General features: G+C 39.2%; 1 protein-coding gene across 4 annotated transcripts in view; it reads right to left on the bottom strand.

Annotated features, from left to right (window-relative positions):
* DNAJC13 (DnaJ heat shock protein family (Hsp40) member C13) overlaps positions 1–23,088 on the bottom strand; it is a 75,428-nt gene extending 52,340 nt beyond the window's left edge. The window contains exons 1-6 of one of the 4 annotated variants that reach the window (XR_006104555.1): positions 22,764–23,088; positions 11,553–11,633; positions 6,795–6,870; positions 5,320–5,469; positions 4,184–4,225; positions 411–611 (exon numbers count right to left, since the gene is read on the bottom strand). Coding sequence is in view for 2 of the 4 variants with exons in the window: in XM_042473500.1 (XP_042329434.1) it covers positions 411–611; positions 4,184–4,225; positions 5,320–5,469; positions 6,795–6,870; positions 11,553–11,620 (537 nt within the window). In the remaining 2 variants the exon portion in view is untranslated. The remainder of the gene's footprint in view (positions 1–410; positions 612–4,183; positions 4,226–5,319; positions 5,470–6,794; positions 6,871–11,552; positions 11,634–22,763) is intronic. The other 3 variants (XR_006104554.1, XM_042473500.1, XM_042473499.1) reach the window with 3 other exon arrangements.
* Between the last annotated feature and the right edge of the window lie 1,109 nt (positions 23,089–24,197).

Below are 24,197 nucleotides of genomic sequence, written 5' to 3'. Positions count from 1 at the left end.
TCCAGTTTTAGTCACAAATAGAATAAAGTAATTGATATATGTTGTTATGGTGTGCCTTTAAGTAGTTTCTGACTTATGGCGACCCTAGGGCAAACCTATCACCAAGTTTTCTGGAACTGAGAGTGTGTAGATTGCCCATAGTCACCCAGTTGGTTCCATATCTGAGGGGGCAAACTGAACCCTGACCTCCACAGTAATAGTCTAACAACTGAACTACTACTACTGGTTCCCAATTGAAACATAGGACATATTAATGTTGACTAACAAGTTCTATTCATCTCATTCAATTTGTTTTAGTTGGGATTAACATTGGATTCAGTCTATAAATGCTAGTAAAGCATTCAAAGTGTGCCAAACCAACCATCTAAGAACAGATTCATGGTTATATTCCATTTTGTTATGATACTTACTAGTCTGCTGAATCCTCCATAAAGTATACAGAAACCTCCTGGATAATCAGATAGATCAACAAATCCTTCAATATTTCGATAATCATAAGAACACAGTACTTTATTTGTTGCAGGATCAATTTGATCAAAGCCTCCAGGAGTTACTTCTAGAATTACAGGTTTTCTTGTATCACTCCAATGGTGCTTATAACAGTTGTATCTCTGTAAAAAGGAAGAAGTATTTAAAAATAATTTGCACAAGATCATACCTTAGCAGAACAGTGTTTTTAACATGAAAGCCAAACTCTAACAATATGTTGCTAACAATTCAACAGTTTTTAAATGCTTTTAAAATATGCAGCTGCTTATACAACAATTTACTCTACGTTCAGTCTACAGCTGTATAGGAAGTGCTGTTCTAATTCACCATTTTACACCATTTAGATGCTGGAAAACCAGCACCAACAGTACTTTTCCAGAAAATTTACATACTGCGAAATATTTTTTATTATTTATTTATTTAGAATATTTATACCCCACGATTCAGCCCAAAGTAATGTTATGCAATAGCAAGTAAACAGTTTTAATAATTAAATAAATAGAAGAATAGCAGGTTTTTATTTCCTTTTCTTCTAATATATGTTGGTGTTTTTCAGGACTGAAAATCAAGACCCAGGAAATGCAAATGAAAACCATCCAGGGTTAGGGGGATTTCCTAGCAGACAATGGATCACTAATTAAATAGACACCCTGAGGCCTTGCCATTCAACAACAGACGAACACACAGATTAACACATAAATCACTTCCTCTCAACCAAGGGTCTCATGGTATATATAGCCTAATCACTTCCATGCCAGCAGTCTGTGAAGATGCCAGCCACACATGCTGGTGAAACATCAGGAGTAAACTCTACCAGAACATGGCCACATAGCCCGAAAAATCCACAAAAATCTATGGATAGCAGGCATGAAAACCTTCAACTTCATCTTAATTGCATGTTAACTGCTGTTAAATTGATTTTGACTTATGGTGACACCATGAATGAGAGACCACCAAATCACCCAATCATCAACAGTGCTGCTCAGATGTTGCAGATTTAGGGCTGTGGTTTCCTTGACTAAGTCTATCCATCTGAAATGCAGTCTTCATCTTTTCCCAGTGCCTTCCACCTTACCAAGCATTATTGTCTTTTCTAGTGAATCATGTCTTCTTATGGTATCTTGAAAAGTACAACAGTTTTAGTTTAGTCATTTTGGCTTCTAGGAAGAGCACCAGGACTTATTCATTTGTCTTATTAGAAATCCACTGTATTAATAGAACTCTTTTGCAGCACCACATTTCGAGTGAGTCAATTTTCTTCCTATCAGCTTTCTTCACGGTCCAGTTTTCAGAACCATACATAGAAATGGGGAACATGGGGCATAAATAGTATTCAATAATCTATCTTTACACTTCAGGATCTTGTCTTTCATAGCCACCCTTTCAAGTCCTAGTCTTCTTCTGATTTCTTGACTGCAGTCTCCATTCTGATTATTGACTGAGCTGAGCTATAGAAAATCTTGAACTATTTCAATGATGTCTACTTTAATGTTACAGAAATCACATCTGGCCATTATTTTCTTAATGTTCAACTCTAAGCATGCCTTTGCACTTTCTTCCTTAAATTTCTTCAGTAATCTTTCAAAGTCTACTATTTTCTGCTAATAATATGGTGATATTTGCATATCTTACACTGTTTAAGTTATTTCCTCCAATTTGCAAAGCTTTGGACTTTTTCACCTCTGAGCACATCAACAGCTGAACATCCCTTTGGCTTGTGTCCAGCTGCATCATTAGCCACAGTGGTACTCCTACGTGTCCTCTGATCTTCCCCAGTCAGTGGCTCACTGAGTGCCATCGAACCTAGGTATCTCATTTTCTGCCACATCTCTTGCTTCATTTTGGATTGTCTTAATTCATGGTTTTCATGGTAAAAACATTCAAAAGAGGTTTACCATGCCTTTTGTTGAGCAGCCACAGTAAAGGTGCCAAACAGCTACTGGGTAGCAGCACAGATGTGGTTCTAATATTGACAGAGGCTCTCTCAGAGAAAATGCTGTGACACAACTACCATTTTCTATGAAAGAGCCTCTGTCAGTATTAGACCCGCACCTGTGCTGCTTCCCAGTAGCCGTTTGGCACCTTTAGTGTGGCTTCTCAGTAAAAGTTTATCTGGTATGGGGCACCCTTCTAATAGCACTGCTACCATCAGCACAGTTTCTTTCCTGATAGGAGTATGCAATCATACTGCCACAGAAAAGTAATGCCATGATGAGTCATAAATGAACCAATACATATGAGCAGTTTATGGTCTTTCTAATTCAGATCTTATTTCATAATAAATAGGTATTTTTTTCTGAGTTTGTGAACATAAAAATCTACTTAGATAATGCAGATAAAGCCCATTTTTATGGTCATATATGGGAGACAGAGTGTTACTGTGGCTGAGATAGCATGAGTTATGCCAGTCCTGCAGAACAGCACTACATTATATGTTTTTCTAGAAGAGAATGGGCAATTAACAGATGTAATAGACTGTGTTTTTTAAAGAAAAATATAGTGGTGTCTGTCTGCATTTTTGCGTAAGATATTACTTCTAACTGCATAGTTATAATATCTAGCACATAAATGCACACACAGAGACACCACTGTAAGATCTGAATTAGAAGACCTTTTTAATCAGAAAGGATTAGAAATATCATAAACTGCTTCAATACTGAGTAGATTCCAGTAGATAAACTATTTTCCAATCTCAGCTACACTAAAATATTTTTTTCTAAATTATTTTCAATGAGTATGGATAAATTCACCAAAACAATAAACAAAAAGGTTTATACTGAAGCAGGAATTATTTTACTGAGGCCATCATATGTTAGTTATTGTGTACAACCTCATTCATTGGCTAAAAATTGTGAAAACTGAGGGTTCCCCCCCCCCCATAAATAGGCAAAACACTGTACACGTATTTGCCTTGTTCCACAGGTTCTACAAGGACTAGAGGCTTCCTCCCTCCTCAGGCTTAAACTGTTCCTGTTTCCCCTCCTGCACAGATATCCATATCCCTAGACAAATACTGTACTACGACTGAAGTGAAATATTTCTGAACTCAAATTTTGAAGCAGTATTATGTTCCAATATTCTAGCATGCAAACTGGGTGTGCTAACACTGGTTACAAATTCTGTAGATTTCTGTTTATATTTCATTTAGTGTAGTTTGACATATGTTATTCTACTTCTCCAACACCTGTACTAAAATCTCTGAAGAGACAAGGAAGAAGGGATTCCAGCACAATGTAATCTCTTATGCTTTGGCAGGAACCTCTACTGTTAACAACTTTAGCAGATTAGCCCAGTTTAGCCTGAACATAGTTCAAGGAATGCTTGAATGTACCTCATGAATACATATGGTTCACATAAGTTATGTTAATATTTATAGCCCATTCATCTTTCAATTAAATGAGTTTCAATATAATTTTAAAAAACTGAAACAATACAAAACTATCCAATTCTCTTAAATTTTCTCACTGGAGACAACCGTCAGAATAACCTGCATTACTGTCATCCCAGGACAAATTAATTGTGCTTATCATACAGGAAATGAAATGGAAAAAAATATGAAGGTAAATTTGTCACCCAGTTTACAGTAAGTAAGTCCAAAATCTTTCTAACCCCTAATCAAATGAATTCCTCAACATGGAGCAAAAACTAAATTTCTAATAAAATTTATTTGTGTAGTGAGATGAAAGATACTTACCCTTCCTGTGATTTTTCCTTCAGCAAAATCAGTTCTGAATCTCTAGTGGAAATGAAGGGGAGGGGGATTAATGGCAGTTGCAAAGTTATGTTAGATGCAGTGCAGACAATTCAAACTGTTGCACAGGTCCATGAATTTTAGCATACTGGCTTGCTTTCCAAAGCACTTTTCAACTCATGGATGTAACCGCCATTTCAAAGCAAAGCTAATTTACACACTGAACAATAACACTGTTTGAGGTAAGTCAACCTAAATTCAAAAATATTCTGTGCACAAAGTTGCACAAGCAGAAACAGAAACTGTAACAAACACTTCAGAGTTCAAATACTGCTATAATAAGTAGTAACCATGTTCAGTTTCAGTTCTGCAGTCCAATACTAAAAAACGAAAGAAACAAACAAAAACCCCAAGCTCTCAGTAGAATCTGCATTAAACCCATAATTAGTGGGGATGTGACTGCTGTTGTTGAAATTATTGTAACTAAAACTGGTATACAGTTGGTGTTCTACTTTCATGGGTTTAACATTCATGGATTTGATTATTCACAAGTTTGTCCCCACGTGTACACTCCTTCCCCTCCTCCCTCCCAGGCTCTTCTTCTCAGGGGAAAAAGCCCATGAGGAAGGGAGCAGCCTGGAAGGGCATGCACACACCCCTCCTGCCTTCCCCCATGCTTTACTAGCTTGCCTGAGACAGCTAAAGCATGGACAAGGAAAGGAGTGTGCAGGCATACCCCTCCAGCCTTCCCACATGCTTTAGCTGGCTGAAGGAAGCTTCACTTAGCTGGCTAAAGCAAGGGAGAAGGTGGATGGGGTGTGCATGCATGCTCCTCTTCCCCCGTCATGCTTTAGTCAGCTCAGGCAAACCAGCTAAAACACGAGGGGGGGCATGTGCATGCTCCTCTTCCCCCGTTACATGTGTGCCCCTCTTACCTTCCCCCACTTTCTGGCAGTTTTTCCATTTTGTGGGGGGTTTGCGTCCCTAACCCCTGCAAATGTACAGGGCAGACTGTATATGCATAATTTTATGCTATATGTAAGATTCAAAAGAAAATGACAATTTCACATTTAATACAGTTAGCAATAGAAAGTGCAAGGGAACAGAACATGAAGATCTTTAAATCAACAGGTTCCTACCAGTGCTTCTGTAAGGAGCTCTGTTCTGTGTTCTGTAGAAAACTTCAGCGTTTCAGACTTCTTCCCACTTCCCTTTCGAAATGTAAGATTGAATTCTGTTCCTTGTCCTTTTCCAACTGGGCTAATGCTACAGATGTCTCCATAAGGCCACTAAACCAAAAGATCAGTCTGAGAACATTTTATGTTAACTACCATTATACTTAAATTCAACAGTCCACTGTGAAACCTTTGAAATTTTCTATCCTTTCCTGTTCCCCACAACCCTGTGGCACCAAAAATTGACTCTGGCGGGTTTCATAGGCCTCTAGATCCAGTTAGGGAGGCTGAAATGAGGTGGGCCACCTACTCCTATATTTCACTAATAAAACCCTACATAGGATTGTGCCCATTAATTCCTACAACATAATGATTTCTATGTTATATTTTAAAATCTTATTTTAGTATTTATATGCAGTCAACAAAAAGACATTAAGTTTCTATCTTCAGATAACAAGAAACTGGAGAGTACTGACAATTCTGAATATGCTTGTGACAGTCCTCAATGGTGGAACCTCCAGAAGTCAAGGTAAACAGATCACCTGCCAATAGAGGGCTGAGAAAACCTACCAACATAATTCTGACTCTGTTCCATCTGTTCACACCACAGAAATAGGCCATTTCTGAAGTTTATTGTTATTACACTTTCACAAACCTTGAAATCACAAGGCACACACAGATACAAGCAGAGTAGCATTTCCAGTATATATTCTGGGACCAGTTACTGCAACTATCAACAGATATATTTAATGAGCATGTGTCAGTTATTAACTAACTGTATCGATAGACAACATACTGACAAATCTTGACATCAAAAAGATCCACATATTCCATATGGGACATATATTCTCTATGTAACCAGAAACTATACAAACATAAAATGCTCAATGGCCTAAATACAATTACTAAATCAATCAGAAGAGAATGAGTGAATCAATGAATTACATATATGGTGACTTATCAAATTATAATTTATTTCGTTGGTCTAGGATTTCAGCCAATACAAAGAACAATTTAACTTCTGTCAACTCTTTTTGTCATTATGCAAACCTATGAATATGCCCCCCCAAAGCCAAATATTTCTCTATTCCATAATGATAAAAAGAACTCTCTAATTCAATATTATTACTGATATTGTAATATTTTAAAACTAATGTAATCTTCTTTTTTACTTAAAAATGTTTATGAATAGGATGGGAAAATTTACCCTTCTATTAACTTGAGCATCTGCCAGTGCAATTGCACAATATTTCTTGGGCACGTAACCTAATGATAAATCAAATGACATAAATTACCCAGATCATTAGGTTTTCATTAACTGACGGAACTAACATGAGTCCTCTCAACATTCACTTGCTCTAAGAACAATGGTCAAAGCCAACTTATTTTCTCTTTGGAGATAATACACAAAAAGAAAACTATTGTCTAAACACCATTACCTGATTTGTAACTTCTAATGTGTTAGGATTATATGTTGTGATGGCATGGGTTCCAACCGAGAAGACTCTTTTATACCTACAAAATAAGAAGAAGGATTTTAGTCTGAGTGCTTACCTCAGGACCTAATAAAAAACGTATGATAGCTTATTTACTGGGCTATGCAAATCTGATTTTAGTGTTAATTTGGAGATACTTGGTGATGCTAATTTTTTTTTCTGGAGAGCAGAAGATGATGTTTAGCACTAACCACTGTAGCTTTGGCATATTGTCTGCAAAGGTATATCCTACCAAAACGGAAAGAGGATACAGTGAAAAATGTAATGCTGAATTATCCAAACAGAACTGTATAAGAACACAGTACATCTGATTGACTCACCATGGCCCTGCCTTTCTATGGTGATGGGACTACATGTTCCTGTGAGACAGGAAGCTATGCTGATGGTAACAATACTTCTGGTAGAGCCTCCCATGTCAGATAGGCTTTTGCTTAGAAGCCAAACCAAATGTGCCAAACAGCTACTGGACAGCAGAAGTACTGGGGGCGGGGGGGGGGGGAGTGATGTTAGCAGAGGATCTCTCGGAAACAACAGACGTCACAGCATAGCTAATGTGGAAGGAAGGAAGCACAGTAAAACATTTTTAATGTCTTTTACCATGTAAACCCTACAAAGAAATAATCTAAAATGAAGTATGAGATAGTGCCAGACAATGAGACTCCCAGGTCAGAATGACTCAATAGCTACTGGGTTAGAACAGAAGACAATTACAAGTAGCACTGTGGCTAATGATGCAGTTGGACTCAAGCCGAAAAGATGCTCAGCTATTGGGGGCTCAGAGGTGAAAGCAAAGTCTGAAGCTGCCCAACACATATTATAGGAACTTGGAATGTGGAAAAAAATGTATCAGGGGAAAGCAGACATAGTAAAACAAGAAAAGAATAGTATAAACATTGCAATGCTTGGAGTGAGTGAGCTAAAGCAGACAGGAAGGAGACATTTTGAGTTACATAATTACAGTGTATTTTACTCAGGAAATAAAAATTTAAGAAGAAAACGGGTAACATTAATAGTGAAGTTCAAAGGAAATAATGCAAAGTTTGACTGAATCATATCAGTAAGACTTCGGGGGGCAGGGGACACTCATCAGTATAATCACATTCCAAGTTTATGTTCCAACAACAGAAGCAGCAGAAGAAGACATTGAAAGATTCTGTGCTGGAATCCAGGAGGAAATTGACCATACACTGAAATAGGACTTTGTGTTAATCACAGGTGGTTGGAATGCAAAAGTAAGTAACAGATCAGAAACAAAGATTACAGGAAAATGTGGCCTAAGTGGGAGAGCGACTGATTGAATTCTGCAAGGCCAACAGTTTGTTCATGACACTTTTCAAGCAACCAAAGGGCATGTTTATACATAGACACCATCTGATGACTAATACAGAAATCAAATACAGTACATAACAGGAAGCAGAACATGGAGTAGATCCATTCTATCTGCAAAAACAAGACTAGGAGCAGATCCTCGCCCCAGAGAGAGAGAAACAGGCTCACCTCCACCATGCATAGCCTAGAGGCAGATGAAAGGCCCTCTCTCCATCTTAACTGCTACCACCTTGGCCTTAGAGGGAAAGAAGCAGCAGCAGGCACAGTTCACCATGCCTAGCCCCAGAGCAGATGGAGGGCCCTCCCTCCATTCCAACTGCTACTATCCCCATCTCCATTCCTTTCTCCTTTTAATAATAATAATGATAAATACTTTATTTATATTTCCCGTCTCTCCTTGTGGATCGAGGCAGGATTACAACCTGATAAAATACATACATCTAAGGTGGTAATAAGACAGATCTCCTCTGCATTCACTTTAAAGCGACTTTTGTGTCATGTCTTTTTAGATTGTAAATCTAAGGGCAGGGAACAGTCAAATTAGCAATCTATAAACCTCTCTGAGAGCCCTTGTGGCTGAAGAGTGGGGTATAAGTACTCTAAATAAATAAATACAATATAATGTAACATGAAGAACATCCTTGTACAACATAAAGAGAATGTTAAAAAAAATATTTGCATTACTAAGTCTAACTGACTGGGAGCCAGACCTCTTGATTCAAATGAAAAACATTGTTAGGGAGTAATAGGGGGGGGAAAACACTCTGTAGTAGTTAGCTGCCCTCAAATTGCCCTTGACACATGGCAACCCTGTGGATGAGACATCTCCAGGACCCCCTATTATCTATCTCTCTGCCCAGGTCCTGCAGGTTCAGGCCCATGGAAACCCTGGTTGAGTATAGCCATCTGGCTTGTGGTCTTCCTCTCTTTATGCTGCCTTCCACTTTTCCTAGCATCACTGCCTTTTCTAAAATGTCTTTTCTTCTCATAATGTGTCCAAAATATGACAACCTCCGCTTAAGATTATCACATTCACTTTAAAGCAACTAATCTCTGACAGGATAAAGTCACCTTTCATTTTAAAATTGGGTGTTCCTGCACTCAGACATGGCAGAGAAAGTGCAACCCGTCTGAAGCCTGCATCCCAACCATGCTTATCCACCAGATTTTCAAAAATGGGAACTTGCCGTTTTTGAAAAGCCACTGGATAAGCGCAACTGAGATTCAGGCTGCCCTTGCCCGACCACAGCTGAGTACAATAATACCTGCTTTTAAAATTAAAGGCAACTTTATCCCGTCAGGGATAAGTCACTTTAACGTGAATGCGATAAACACCTAAATCATTCTGGCTTTCAATGAGAGTTCAGACTCTATCTGTTCAAGGGCCCATTTGTTTATCTTTTTGCTGCCCATGGTATCTTCAGCACTCTTCCCCAGCATATTCTTTTTCTTTCTATCTGCTTTCTTTATTACTCAGCTCTCACATCCATATATGATGACAAGGAATACCACGGCTTGGAGGATCATGACTTTAGTATTCAGTGTTATGTCTCTGCACTTTGGGATCCTGTTTAATTCCTTCATAGCTGCCTCTTCCAGTCCTAGTCTTCTAATTTCTTAACTAAAAGTCAAGACAATGCAGGCTTGAGCATCCACAGATTTTGGTATCTGTGGGGGGTTTCAGAACAGATACTGAGGTCCTGCTGTAATCACCAAGAAAGAGAAAGTGACCACAGGATCATTGCATTAATATTCCATACAAGCAAAGTGATGTACAAAATTCTACGACAAACACTTTTACCATATATGGAGGGAGAAATACCACTTGTCCAATCTGTGTTCAGGGAAGGAAGAAATGCTAGAGATCATATTGCAAAACATGCACTGGATAATGGAGCAATGAATTTCAGGAGAAAATCAACCTGTTCTTAGCTGCCCTGAAGTTGACCTCAACTCACAGCAACCCTGTGGGTGAGACATTTCCCCCACTACTCTGCTTAGGTCTTGTAGATTCAGGCCCATGACCTCCTTACTTGAGTCTAGCCATCTGGTGTGCAGGCTTCCTTCCTTTCTACTGCCTTCTACCTTTCCTAGCATTATTGTTTTTTCTAATGAATCATGCCTTCTCTTGATGTGGAGAAAGTACAAAATCTGTGTTTCATAGATTATAGCAAAGTCTTTGATTGTGTAGATCACAAAAAGGATTGCTCTTCAAGAAATAGGTATACTACTACAACATTTTATTGCCCTGAGAAAAGGCTACTGTCAAGTCAGAATATAAAGAAACAGAATGGTTTCCAATTGGCAAGATGTTCAAGGCAAGGCTACATTTTCTCACCCTGTTTAACTTGTATGCTGAACATGTCATATGTAAAGCAGGATTAGATTTGGAGGAAGGAAGCTTGAAAATTCAAGGAAGGAACATCAATAATGTAAAATATGCAGATGACACCATACTATTAGCAGAAAACAGAGAAGACTTAGAATGATTACTGAAGAAAATCAAGGAAGAAAAAAGGAATTGTTCCAATACATCAGAACTATTATACAGGACAGGGGTGGAGAAAGTGCACTCTGTCCCCTTTCTGCAGCCCCCAAGCCCTCTGTCCCCCCCCCCGGGGTATTTATCCCTAGGTAAATGCTACTCAAAAACTGATACTGTCCATCCTGGAGGCTCTGGATTATTTATTGTTATTAGTCATTCCCAACCCATAAAGCCTCTCAGACACAACAAATCCATAAATCAGAACTATTAACATCTGGTTTCAGCAGAGAATGTAGTGATGCAGCTGCTGAAGTTTCTCACCCAGGATGCTGAATTTTGATAGGATACCCTAAAACAAAATACTCTGGTGTGGAATACTCTTGTTCCGGTTTCCATCCATCTATGCCTTCTTTTAAGACGTACCATATCTTTCAAGATATACCATTTGCCATTTCTGCACTCTTTGACTTTTATTCCACCAACGTGTGCTTACTTTTTTTTCAAACACTAAATACAACTTTGTTTTGCCCTGAATGGTGTCATTTGGGTTACACAAGGATCCCATTGTATATAGGATAAGACTTTTCTAATTAATATATAGGAAGAACTCAAACTGACAAATCATCATCAATATAGTTTCAGGATATGGTGTGCAGTTAAGGAACCAGTTCAAATACAATTCCACATTAAGGGAGGTCATGTAGATAATTCAGTAATGATATTTATGAATTATGTCTCAAAGGGAGACAGTAAAATGAATAGTGTACTCAAGTCCAAAGAAATTTTGAATAAAGCAATTTGAGAAATCACAGCTTGATATCAGAAGTAGGCTATAATATAGCATAATTACTCCCAAACTGAAGAATAAAGTAAGGCAGACTACTTACTTCCCCCTCCATGAATGCTTTGTTGTGTAGAAACAGGCCAAATCTTTATTTTCTCTAATTATATTCATTTTGAGTGAGGACCTGTAACAAAATAAGCTCCGCGTTAGTGAAATGGATTAACTCTAACAAATTCTGCCACTAAATATCATTACATTCTGTATAAAGAACTGAATATGCAATGCAAATAGTTTGCTGAAGGGGCTGATTATCATTCAAAATATTTCAAAGAAATATAGCATAGCAAAGTAAGAATGTGACTTTCCAATGACACTGTAAGAGTGTTCTCACACACATGTAGTAAACACTACAACTAGGTCTACATTTCCAGGAATAAACTGCAATCAGACCTGTATATTTGTGGGGATCCGATTCACACCCCCCCCCCCCCCCGTGGATATGAAAATCTGTGCATACTCAAGTCCCATATATTTTAATGGCAGCATGGAACATGCATGCCCACTAGCTCAACTGCATACACACGCCATTAACAAAATCAGGGGCTTGCCATCCGCAGATGGTTAAATCTGTGGATGGCAAGTCTGCTGCTAAGGAGGGCAGACTGTATTTAAAGGGACTACCCTGCTTAACTACCTTCCTTCATTTAAAAAAATCCCTACAAATAAAAGATGGGTAGATCAGGAAAAAAACACAGTCTTTTCACTGTTGTGCTGGTTTTCTATCTACAGGCACTTAATATGGGGAAGCATTCAAAACCAACCTTTTATCTGCAGTCTCAACTGGCTTATTGCATTCTATCATCTCTTTCTGGTTTCTGTACAATTACAATAATAATTACAATAATTGCTTTGGATATACATAAAGTGTCAATTTTTTGTTCTCTTCAGGAGAAATAAAATTTCAGACAAAGCCCAAAACAGACAGGCAAAATAAATTGCCTTCTGGGCATTTGGGGGGCATGGCGATCAAACAATGCATGCCCCAAGCTGCCCAGAAGCCATTCTGAGGCTGCCTAAGGCAGCCTGAACCCAGTCACAAAAGCACCAGCAAAAAGGTGCTCCTGCCGGCGGCCCATTCGGGACTGAGGCAGCATCCAGCCTCAGGACCACAGCGTCCCGTCACCACAGTCCTGCAGTGATCAGGGCAGGAGTGGGCTCTAGCCATTCCTTTTGCCCCATCTGCTTGACCCCTAAATTACGAATCCCATCTGGATTAGGCTCAATAAATCAAGAGAAGTTACACATGCACTGATTTAGCATTTAACAAATCATTCAACAAGTTTTCTCTAGTTGGAATTAGCACTGGATTTAGGCCTTATTTCCAAACAACGTCAAAAGACAGTATTGTCTAAGATGTACACATTTAAAATCCGATTTACAGACAGTATTGTCTAAGATGTACACATTTAAAATCCGATTTACAGACTTCATTCCCAAAGGGCCATAAATCTAAAGAGTGTGTACATCTGGGTGGTCATATGGAGTATAAATTCCAACATGAAGTACCAACTATGCAAGAACCTAAAGCAGATAAGAGAGTGGAAGGCAGTAAAGGAGATAAACAAGAATACAACCCAGAAAAACAAAGGCTTAAGGAATGTATTTTATATGTGAATGAGTCATTAAGTTACTTATGGAAACAATGTTAAAATATGCATAACATATTTTTCTTTTGCACCCACAGATATATTTCAACTTTTCCATATGATGTCCTCTTCAGATAGGCCAATCTACATGATGATGAATTCTGAAATGCCTGTTTTCCACTGTTCACCTTAATTGTTCAGTTAATATAATTTGTCAACAGCTCATCAAGCTATGAAGTGCTGTAAACATAATCAAGTACATAGTATATAAAGGCTTTCCATCATTTTGAAGCAACTTGACAGATTTTCATCATTATGCCAAGGTATCATTCAAGAAAAAATGGTACAAATATATCCTGCAGCACCTGGTATTCATTGGCAATCTCCCATCCAACAGAATTTCCAACTACTTTTCTCTTTATATTTTTAAAGTTAGAATACAGCTACTGCCACAAATCTACCCAACAATGATCTTCATTAAATATATCTTATTTTATTATCCTCTTGTTATTGGCTACAGCTATTTGTATCACATGTTCAGATATTTCTAAATATTCTGTATCCATAATGATTAATGCTATGCATCTTCCTTTTCATCCTAAAATATGTAACAGGAAATCAGCTGTCATGCCTCAATATGACATGTCAAAATATTGTTGCTTTAAATATCTTCTGTTTTGGCTTTCACACACTTAATGCGAATTCACTCTTTATCCTTTGGTAGATAAGGATACTAGATTGTTGTATATGTGGCAAATACCAACATCCAGGAGCTTTTAGAGTACTGGTGCCCCTACTATGTTCTACGATCTACCAATTATAGATTAATACTATCCAAATAATAGCTTTCAAAGTACATTCCAGGGAACCCCAACACAGTCTGGAAGACTGCACTGAAGATCAGCAACAGACAAATTTCCTTTTTAAAAAGAGTTTGTCTTCCATTTCCAATCTTCCCAGTACTCTGCATATAGAGAAGGGTGCTAGGCTTTCTCTAAACCATACTCATTTCACAAACCAGTGGTAATGCTCAAGACACCCAGGCAAGTTTTCTTGTTGAACACATCCCTGGGAGAGATCACAGCAATTTTTGCACTGGGGTTCCATGAGAAATGTAGAAGAGTTCCTCTGCAGAAATTCTGATGTGGAAATGCTCCTTGCAAGTAGAATATGTGAAAATCATTGAGTTAAGACACATAAGTTCTGAAGCTATATAGAATTCAACAATGTAGTATACTGGCGAGTGTCTTTTTACTGTATATACTCCTGTATAAGTCTAGAAATTTTCGTCAATAAATTGCCTCCAAAAGCCTGAGTCGACCTATCCACAGGTAAATGTAAATACTGTACTTTAACTCTTATAAAAAAGAGGAACCAGGCAAGAATGTAATCTGTCCTGGAATCACTGACACCCCCCCCCCCCCCATTCTCTCATCCATCTAGCCTTTAGGGTGGACACAGTTATGTCTGCTGGAATATTTTTATGTACTTTGGAATTATTTTTCTTTGATTAATCCTTTACATCCCCTTTGTTACATGCCTCTAAGTTTTATCCTCAACTTATCCACTGTTCATATCAAAATCCATAATTTGGACCATAAAACCTGCCCTCGATTTATACATGAAGTCAACTTATAGTTGAGTCTATAAGGTAGGTTTTCAAAGTTTCTCCACTGCATTTCTAAATTGATGTGTACACAATTTCTTTAAAAAAAATAATAATATCCACATTCTAAAATCCTGGTAGCTAACAAATAGCCGTTGTCCTCAGATCAGTAAGAAAAAGCACAACTACTTTAAAAAAATAAAGAAATATAACAAGGAAGAGGGAAAGGTCTTCTGGAGCTTCAAAAGGGGGTCTCAAGGACTATATGTGGTCGTGAGGCCACACTTTCCACATTCCTGATATAAACTCATTAATTCAAAAGTATTCTGATGCAGAATTCGTCACATGTAAATCCATACAGAAACTTCTATTGTTGTCCGCAATGCATGGAAGAAAATCATGGCACTGTAGTCAGATTGTATCAATGAAATGGTAGGTCAATGCACGATTAGATATTTTTAACAAGCAAAACTCCTTCAAAACTTTGCTGCATTAAACAAGCATATAAAGAACGCTCATAAATTGTGTAACAAATTATATTAGATCTGCCATCTCATGAACTGCATGTTAAAAATCATAAGTTTTTTAAAAAAATGTCTGGCTATTGAAGCAGGGATATATTGAAGGAACAGACTGTAGTTCTAAGTCACAATAACTGAGCGAGCCAACAATTAAAAAGAGACAAATACAGGTAATTTTAAGTGCTCCCAAGGAGCAACCTTATTTTTTTAACTTTTGTAATTAACATATTTCCTTCTGTCTTTTTAAATTACTCTGAATCCCACTGTGGGAGAAAGGAGGGATATAAATCCTTGAAATAAATCAAATCTATAAAATAAAAGCAGAGAGCCAAACTAAAAGCTGTTGGCCTTTGGAACCAGGCTGGAGTGAGAAGCAGTGAAGCTTTTCTGTGAGTGGACGAGGGAAATGTAAACAATCTGCTTGCGAGCTCTATATAAGCATACTGAGTGCCTCAGTCCTGGCCAATTTGCTCACAGGCAATTGTGTCATAGGAAGCTGCTGGCTGACTGTAACCCCCAGGATTTGCTGAGAATATTTACAATGAAATGCGACTCTAGCAGATAGAGGTTTATACAGCAGCTTTGCTGAATTACTGCAATCTATATATCTTTACTAGAGATCCAATGTTGTGTAATGATTTGAGTGTTGAACTATGACTCTGGAGATCAGGATTCCATTTCCCACTCAGCCATAGAAATCCATTGAGTGACCTTGTGCAAGTCACACACACTCAGCCTCAGAAAACTCTGATAGGGCTGCCAAAAATCAGAAACCTGAAGGCACACAACAACAACGTATCTGTACAGTCGGCCCTCCGTATCCACGGACTTGCCATCTATGGATTTGAACGTACGGGGGTTGGCATTGGCAGAGGAGGAGGGAGAAGGTGAATGAGGAAGAGCAGAGAAGAGGAGGAAGAAAAGGACAAGTGGCGGCAGAGCGATGGAGGGGGAAGAGGAAGATGGCAGAGAAGGTGAGACAAGAGGAGGAGGAAGAAGAAGAGGAACAGTGGTGACAGGGAAGAAGAGGAGGAGGAAGGAGGAGGATGCGGGAAAGAGGAGGAGGATGAGAAAGAGCCACAGCAGCGGCAATGGGAGGAGGAGGAGAGGAGGAGAAGAGGGGAAGGAGGCAGGGAAGATGAGGAAGAAGAGATATCTCCCTGCTGCCTGCCGCAGTGAGAATGGTGAGGCTGCCATTGGGAAGGGGGCGTGGCCGCTCCACCATTGAATCCTATGGGACATGAGCATCTGTGGATTTTGGTATCCATGGGGTGGGTGGGTCTGGAACGGATTCACGTGGATACCAAGAGACCACTGTATTACACTGCTGAAGTAAGTACTGCACATTGAGCATCCCTTATCTGAAATGCTTGGGACCAGAAGTGTTTTGGATTTTGGAATATTTGCATTTACATGGTGAGATAACTTGGAGATGAGATCCACGTATAAAATGAAATTCATTTATGTTTCATATACACCTTATACACATAGCCTGAAGGTAATTTTATACAGAATATTTTTAATAGTCATGTGCAAGAAACACAGTTTGTGTACACTGAATCAACAGAAATCAAAGGTGTTAGCATTCCAGACACCCATACGGACAATTTGGGAGTATTTCTGAATACCAGATAAGGGATACTCAACCAGCACAACGATGAACTAAGTTAAACATGTCTGAACTGTATTGTTCAATAAGCTAGATGACTTACATGTAATGCAAAACACTAGAAATGATGAAATGCCACCAAATCATGAAATATAGTAATACCTGTCCCAGTTGTTTACTTTCTCCAACAGATGAAATGTGAGGTATATCATGGTCCAAATACGGGTCAAGCATCTCAGAAGTACAATGCGCCAGAATATGTGTACAATGAACTGGACTATGAAAGAAAATGTGCCCAGACTGAAAATGTCTATGATATATGATGATCTGTGCTAAGATGTACGTAACTTTACACGTTGATTGCTTTACTCGATAAAGAGATAATGCAGCATATTTATTCTTCTGTTCAATAAATTTCCTCAAAGTCCAAAGTTTAAGAAACTGTCAAGGAGAATGTTGGTGTTGATCTCCTATTTTATCTTGTGAGGTGCCTTGGGTCTCTTTTTTGGGGGGAAAGGCAGCATAGAAGTGAAATAAATAAAAATTAGACATATTAACTCTTGGAAGATTAGGGGATCAAAATGGTGATTGCAAGTAGCCCCATCTAGATGTAGAATGGGAAGCATTAAGACAACAAACCTACAACCCATCCACAAAGAGCTGGGGTGGAGGAACCATGTCTGTTTTTACTGCTACTCTCTTTAGTGGAAAAGAGAGCATTACCATTGAAATATATACCCCCACTGAAAGTCACAGCTTCACCACAGCTTACATAAAACATTAAACATTGCAAGAATTTACCTCAAGATGTAGAGAACACGAAAAAAAGTTTACTTCAAAAGTACAGTAGGTATATTGGTCTCAAATCATGAAGGACTTTATATAGTTCATGGCCAACATTTTACTTGGCCAGGCAGAAAAATATCTCAAAAGGGGCAAGAAAAAAGTACGTTCAATTACAATCCAAGGCTCCTTTCAGATGAAAAGTTAACATAAGCAATAATTCCTCAAGCTTTCACTATTAGGTTTTCCAGCTCTGTAATATGAATTTAAAGAATAATTTCTGCTGCACTGCTTCTAGTAATGCTTCGTACAATGAAATAAAAGAGGCAATGTAATGGTCTACTGATTCAAGTAACTATATCCATAGCCCTAGCGGTAGTTGTGGAAAGGGAAAAAAGGAAGTGAGCTGTTGCTGGCCGAAGTGTCATAAAGACAAAGCTGTACACAGATCATATTGAGGAAGCATTTCCTTGCAATGATTTGTATATAACCTGAAATTCTGTTTTGCTGTACAGCTTCTCACAAGGAAGCTTGGTTGTAATGCTATACCAATAGAGTTGCTGGGCTACTCAATCATGCTCTAGTTCATGGAACAGTTCATGCAATGTCATTGTTCACAGCAGACACATTGAAAATAAAATCACAGCATTCTTGCTTTTGGGAAGCGTAATGTCATCGTCTCCAACATGACATTTTATTCCTTAATTTCTTGAACAGAAAAAGATGTCAATGCAAAATGGCTGAGCAATAATACATTTAGAACCCCAGATCTATGGCTTGAATAGGGATAAAAGTTTAGCAGCACACTACATGGATTGATCAGGTCACCAATGCAAGTATGGCTGTTACCACCAACTGTTTTGTGAGCAGCCACTTATAATAAGTCTATCTTCAATGTTTAATTTCTCTCTGATTTCATTGTGTAAAACTGACTGGAATGGAGAGGGGTCATATACCCATTTATCACTACATTCTTCTCTCTGTGCTAGTGATCTTCAGACTTGCGTCCCTCGCTTATGCATGAGGGATGAATGGAAGGGGGAAAATGGGGCATGTGCCCTTGGTGCATGCCCACGCACACACCTGTGCCTACATTCAAGCCAATGAGGTATGAATATAAGCAAAACTCCATTTTCATGAGGAGGTCTGTAATGGATCCCCATGAAAAAAGAGGGGCAACTATATATGTGTTTATTAAGAGCTACCAAAATGGAATCCTCTACATATTATCTTCCATACTTCCTGACCACTAGTCATGCTGACTGGAGATTATGGAAAAGATTACAGGACACCCAACACAGCACACACACACACACACACACACTGATTTGTAACTTAGAAAACAAGATTATTTGCTGTTCTTGGGCTCAAGGCATCACAGAAAAGCAAATTACTTCTCTTTCTCAGGAAAAAAGTGTGTCATGACTTCATTTAATTCCGTTTTGAGAGTTTAACACATTCTTCAGTTTTTATATATTTGAATTAGCATATGACTTCAAAGCAATACTGAATTTAACCAATGCTTTTATTAGCTGAAAGTCCCGCTGATTCACTTATTTATTTTACCACAAGCCTCAGGCAGTAAATTTATAATCTAGGTGACAAGCTGTATGTTTTTGACAGTGACTAATCTTCAGGTGCATAGTGTTTTTGTAAGTATCACTTACAAGCCAAGAAATACAGGGATAGGAAACCTAGTGGTGTGATCAAAATGCCTTCAGTTTTAAAGAATATTTCAATTGCACTTCCCTTACGTCATTCACTTCAAACTCAGATTTCACTAACAAGGCTTTAGGTACAAATCCTACACCCACTTTTCAGAAAGTAAATCCCACTGACCTTAGCAGTTCTTATGTCCAAATAGACATAACTTATTTTACTGTTGCATTTTATCATTTTTGCAAATCAACTTGGATGTTTTATGGATGAGCAAAATACAAATGTTTTAAAGATTTGAATTCAAAAGAACACTCTGAACTGTTTTCAGACTTTGTTCTACACTTATTGTGAGAAACTTTGAAAATACCATGGTCAAGTCCAGGTTTGAGTAACCAAAATTTGAAGTATTCTCACTATCATCTATGAACTGACAATTCATTCATGATAAAGTCTTGAATAACATGCAAAACATTATATTTGTCACTAACCTCACAAATATACTAACAAAACAAATGGAAAGAAGAGGGTTGAAGGGGAAAGGATTTTGTGAAGGAAGAGCCACAAAGATGATGGGTTGAGTAACGCTACTTCTATTGCTTTAGTCAATTTGAAAATCAATCAAGAACTTTTGCTATTCATAAAGTGTAACATACTCTATTAAAGTAAAAACACAATTCTGAAGCCAAAGGTATGGAGAAAAGTCTGTAAGATCAATTATGAAACTCTTCCTTCTTGTCACATTTGTTCACATACAGTGGGCCCTTGGAATCCAATGGGGGTTCGTTCCAGGAAACCCCATAGACACCAAATCTGGGGATGCTCAAGTGCTATTAAATACAATAGCATAGTAAAATGGTGTCCATTATATAAATGGCAAAATCAGGGTTTGCTTCTTGGAATGTATATATTTTTAAAATATTTTCAAGCCGTGGATGGCTTGTACTACTTATAAGAGAACCATTCAAGAATACAGTCAGAAACACATTTATCGAGGATGTCCCACTGAACTCAACTTCTAAGCAGATCTGTATGATACTGAACCGCATGCTGAAGTCAGGGTCATCAAAACCTTTCAAGAATATGGTGGAACACAGGAAAATTCAGAATGTACCATTTCTGGTGTCAAGAAATGTTAAGGGTAAAAAGATGTTAATATTTTCACTGACTTTCATTTAACTCCCTGTCCATGAACTCAGTAGCAGCATGATAAAATAGCAACCCACAGTGATTTACTTTTAGCTGATAACTTCAAGACAAAAGAACATATATGGCTAAAAGGGAAAATCAGATTTATCTATATTCAGTGTCCAGAACTGAGTGTGCTTTGGCTTATACATCTTACACAGCAACCTGAGTACATTCCTAGATAGACATGTAGCTTCCTCAATGCGCATCCCTAACATTATGTATCAAATTACAAGCCATGGCCCCTTCCTTCTCAGAAAGCTTTATTTCTTCAGACAATATACTGTACTCAGTTGACACTGACAACAGAAAAGTTACCAATGCCATTTACAAAAATGCCTACGCTACAGATATTGTTACAGGGCCTTTAAAAAAAGGCAGCACATGTTCAGGTGTTACTTATTAAGTGATGACAGGTGAGGGGAAATTTACTCAGGTCACTGGCTTGGGCACATTCACATTCAAATTATTCACAAGGCCAGGACAAAGCATTCCAGAATTACTTAAGGCTTCTTAGGATGTCTCTGGCATGGGGGAAATTGGACAAACAGATTATTATCTCATTCAAAATCTATAGTATATATTGATTTGTTTCTCTGTTTTAGCTTTCTGTGTGAGAACAGCAGTCCCCAAAAAGATTCTCATCTCAGAAACTACAACTTGCACAACTGTAAGTACACTATTTCTCAGAAGAAAATATCCCTAGTATGTGGTGAATTACATAAAATGATACTTCTTTCCATCAAGTTGCCTATATATATACACACACACACACACACACACACACACACACACACATAAATAAAAAACCAGGACCCCAAATACATATTAGTCATGAGCTAGCTGCTACTGATTTACTGTACTATTTCTGAGAAACATGCACAGGACAAACCAGTTCAGCTATCTTAACAATCTTCTAAGGCAAATTCCAAGATATTTGGAAATGTAAGGCTTCAAATGACAAAGATGGTTGTCCTTTCTCTAATTATTATAGTCTGCTTAAAGGCTGGAGCACCCACATACAGTGTGGCATTTATTAAGGGCAGAAAAGATGAAAGGAATGATCTAAAAGGTTACAGCAAAGTTTGAGAGCAAATGCTTCAGGAAAGGGTCAGAATAGGAACACCCAGAACATGATACCATTCTGGATGTTTGGAGGGGCTATAAGCACAAAGCATGCATGATTTCTAATGCTTGTAACATAACAGTTAACGCACAGGGTGACCAGATGTTTTAACCACAAAGCAGAATGAAATGTAGGACATTCAAGTAAAACATAGAATATTATAAAACAGAAGCTAAAAAAAACTCATATAAATTTAAAACCATGCTTTGTAATCCTGCTCAAAATGGAATGCGTTTTGGAATGCCTCCTGGGCAGAAATGTAGGACGTGTCCTGGAAAGGAGGATGCCTGGTCGCTCTGCTGCCATGTTACACTACACACTTCTCTCTGTCGCTTTGGTAGGAGCCACCACTGACAGGGGTGGAAAAACTTCCTTTCCACTTCCCCAACTTATTTCCCCTGGAGAATTATTATTTTATCTATTTATTATAGAATCATAGAGTTGGAAGAGACCTCAAGGAAGGCCATCCTGTCCAACCCCATTCTGCCATGCAGGAACTCTCAATCAAAGCATCCTCAACAGATGGCCATCCAGCCTCTGTTTAAAGACCTCCAAGGAAGGATATTCCACCACAATCCAAGGCTGCATATTCCACTGTTGAACAGCCCTTACTATCAGGAAGTTCTCCTAATGTTGGAATCTCTTTTCCTGCAGTTTGCATCCATTACTCTGGTTCCTGTTCTCTGGAGAAGCAGAAAACAAGCTCACTCCCTCCTCAATATGACATCCCTTCAAATACTTAAACAGGACTATCATACCACTTCTGAACCGCCTCTTCTCCTGACTAAACATCCCCAGCTCCCTAAGTCTTTCCTCATAGGGCATGGTTTCCAGACCTTTCACCATTTTAGTCACTCCTTTGGACACGCTCCTGTTTCTCAATGTCCTTTTTTAATTGTGGTGCCCAGAACTGGACACAATATTCCAGGTGGGGCCAGAGCAGAATAGAGTGACACTACCAAGTCCCTTGATCTAGACACTATACTGCTACTGTTTTATGTATTTATTATGATGTTTAATGGAGGAGCACTCACCAATCAATGGAGGAGGAGGAGGAGGAGGAGGGAAAGCTCAGTCTGGAGGCTACAGTAAGGGCTGGCCATCCCTCCCCTCCTTGCCCTCAGAGCTGGGCGTTTTCCCACTGCTTTCCCTCCCCTGGGGGGACTCCTAGCCATTTACCTGGGCAAGGAGCAGTGCTGCCCAGCCTCCCAGGGCAAAAGAAACACTACAAGCCCCTGGAGACGCTGGGCTTATCCTCGTCTCGGCGGACGCCCTCGCCTCAGGGAGAAAGGTGTCTTCTCCGCTGGACTGCAGCCGCAGCCCCGAAGCTTCTCCTGCTTCCCTTCAGAGCCTGGCCCTGGAGGCCGCCATCTTAGCTCGGGCAGGGAAGCCGCCCTCCGCCGCGCATGCGCAGTCGCCGCTGCCCCAGCGTGTCACGCGACGCCTTCAGCTGATCCGATTCCCTAGCTCAAATCCCCTTCCCTTCCTTTTGCCCGCAGTTCGGAGGACTTCCTCGACCGATGTGGGCATGCGCAGAATCAGGGGGCGGAGTCTGAGGGTTTCCTAAGAAATAAAAGGCGGGAGGGGGGAGTTCAGAGGCTTTCCTCGACCGATGTGGGCGGGCATGCGCGGAACCAAGAGCCTGAAAGAGGCGGAGTCGAAAGGCTTCCTAAGAATGAAAAGGCGGGAGGGGGAGTTCGGAAACCTTCCTCGACCGATGTGGGCATGCGCAGAACGAAGAGCCACTCAGGGAGGCGGAGTCTGAGGCCTTCCTAAGAAATAAGAGGCGGGAGGGGGAGTTTAAGAGTCGTTCCTCTACAGGTGTGAGCATGCGCAGAACTAAGATTCTCTGAGGGAGGCGGAGCTGCTCAGTGCTAGGGAATCCTGGGAATTGTAGTTTATTGTGGCACCAGAGCTCTCTGACAGAGAAAGGCTCAATGCCTCACAGTACACAAAAGCAATCTCAAAAGTGGATTATTTTAGCAAGGTGTTTTTGGGCTTAAGTTAATTTTCTCAAGCCTCTGGGCTAGACCGGTTTTGAGAGGATGGTTTTGGGACACCAACATTTAAAAATTAGGCCCAAATTTGACCACATTCAAAAACTTCACAGTTACAGAGCTATGATACCTTCCACTTTAACTGCCTTGTGGGCAGCTGGGGCTTGTAGTCTGAGGAGTCCCTACACTTTAGCTGACATTATTACTATTAAGCTTTACGTATATATTTGTAAATTTACACAGCGCTGTGCATACAATCAATTAAAATAGATAAAATAAACCTGCCTGTGGCGTACATTCTAGGAAGATAATTAAACATAATACATCTTGACATTCAAACGATAAAACACACTCATCCCTCCATATTTGCAGATTTGATATATGAGGATTTGATTATTCAGATTTGATTAATATGTCCTCTATAGGAATATCAAGGTCCTCCAGTGCAACTCTATGGTCAACTTTAACTAAAAGTTGTACTGAAAGACCTAGAGATTCCTAAAGAGAATACTCTTCTAGGCCTTTGTATCTCCTCCAGCGCAATTCTGTGGCCGATGCCTGTCAGACATTGACCACAGAGTTGCCCTGGAGGACCTAGAGATTCCTAGAGAGGTGT

Source organism: Sceloporus undulatus, chromosome 6, assembly GCF_019175285.1.
Source record: "Sceloporus undulatus isolate JIND9_A2432 ecotype Alabama chromosome 6, SceUnd_v1.1, whole genome shotgun sequence".
NCBI classification, from domain to species: Eukaryota; Metazoa; Chordata; class Lepidosauria; order Squamata; family Phrynosomatidae; genus Sceloporus; species Sceloporus undulatus.
This window is presented reverse-complemented; position numbering and strand designations above follow the sequence as displayed.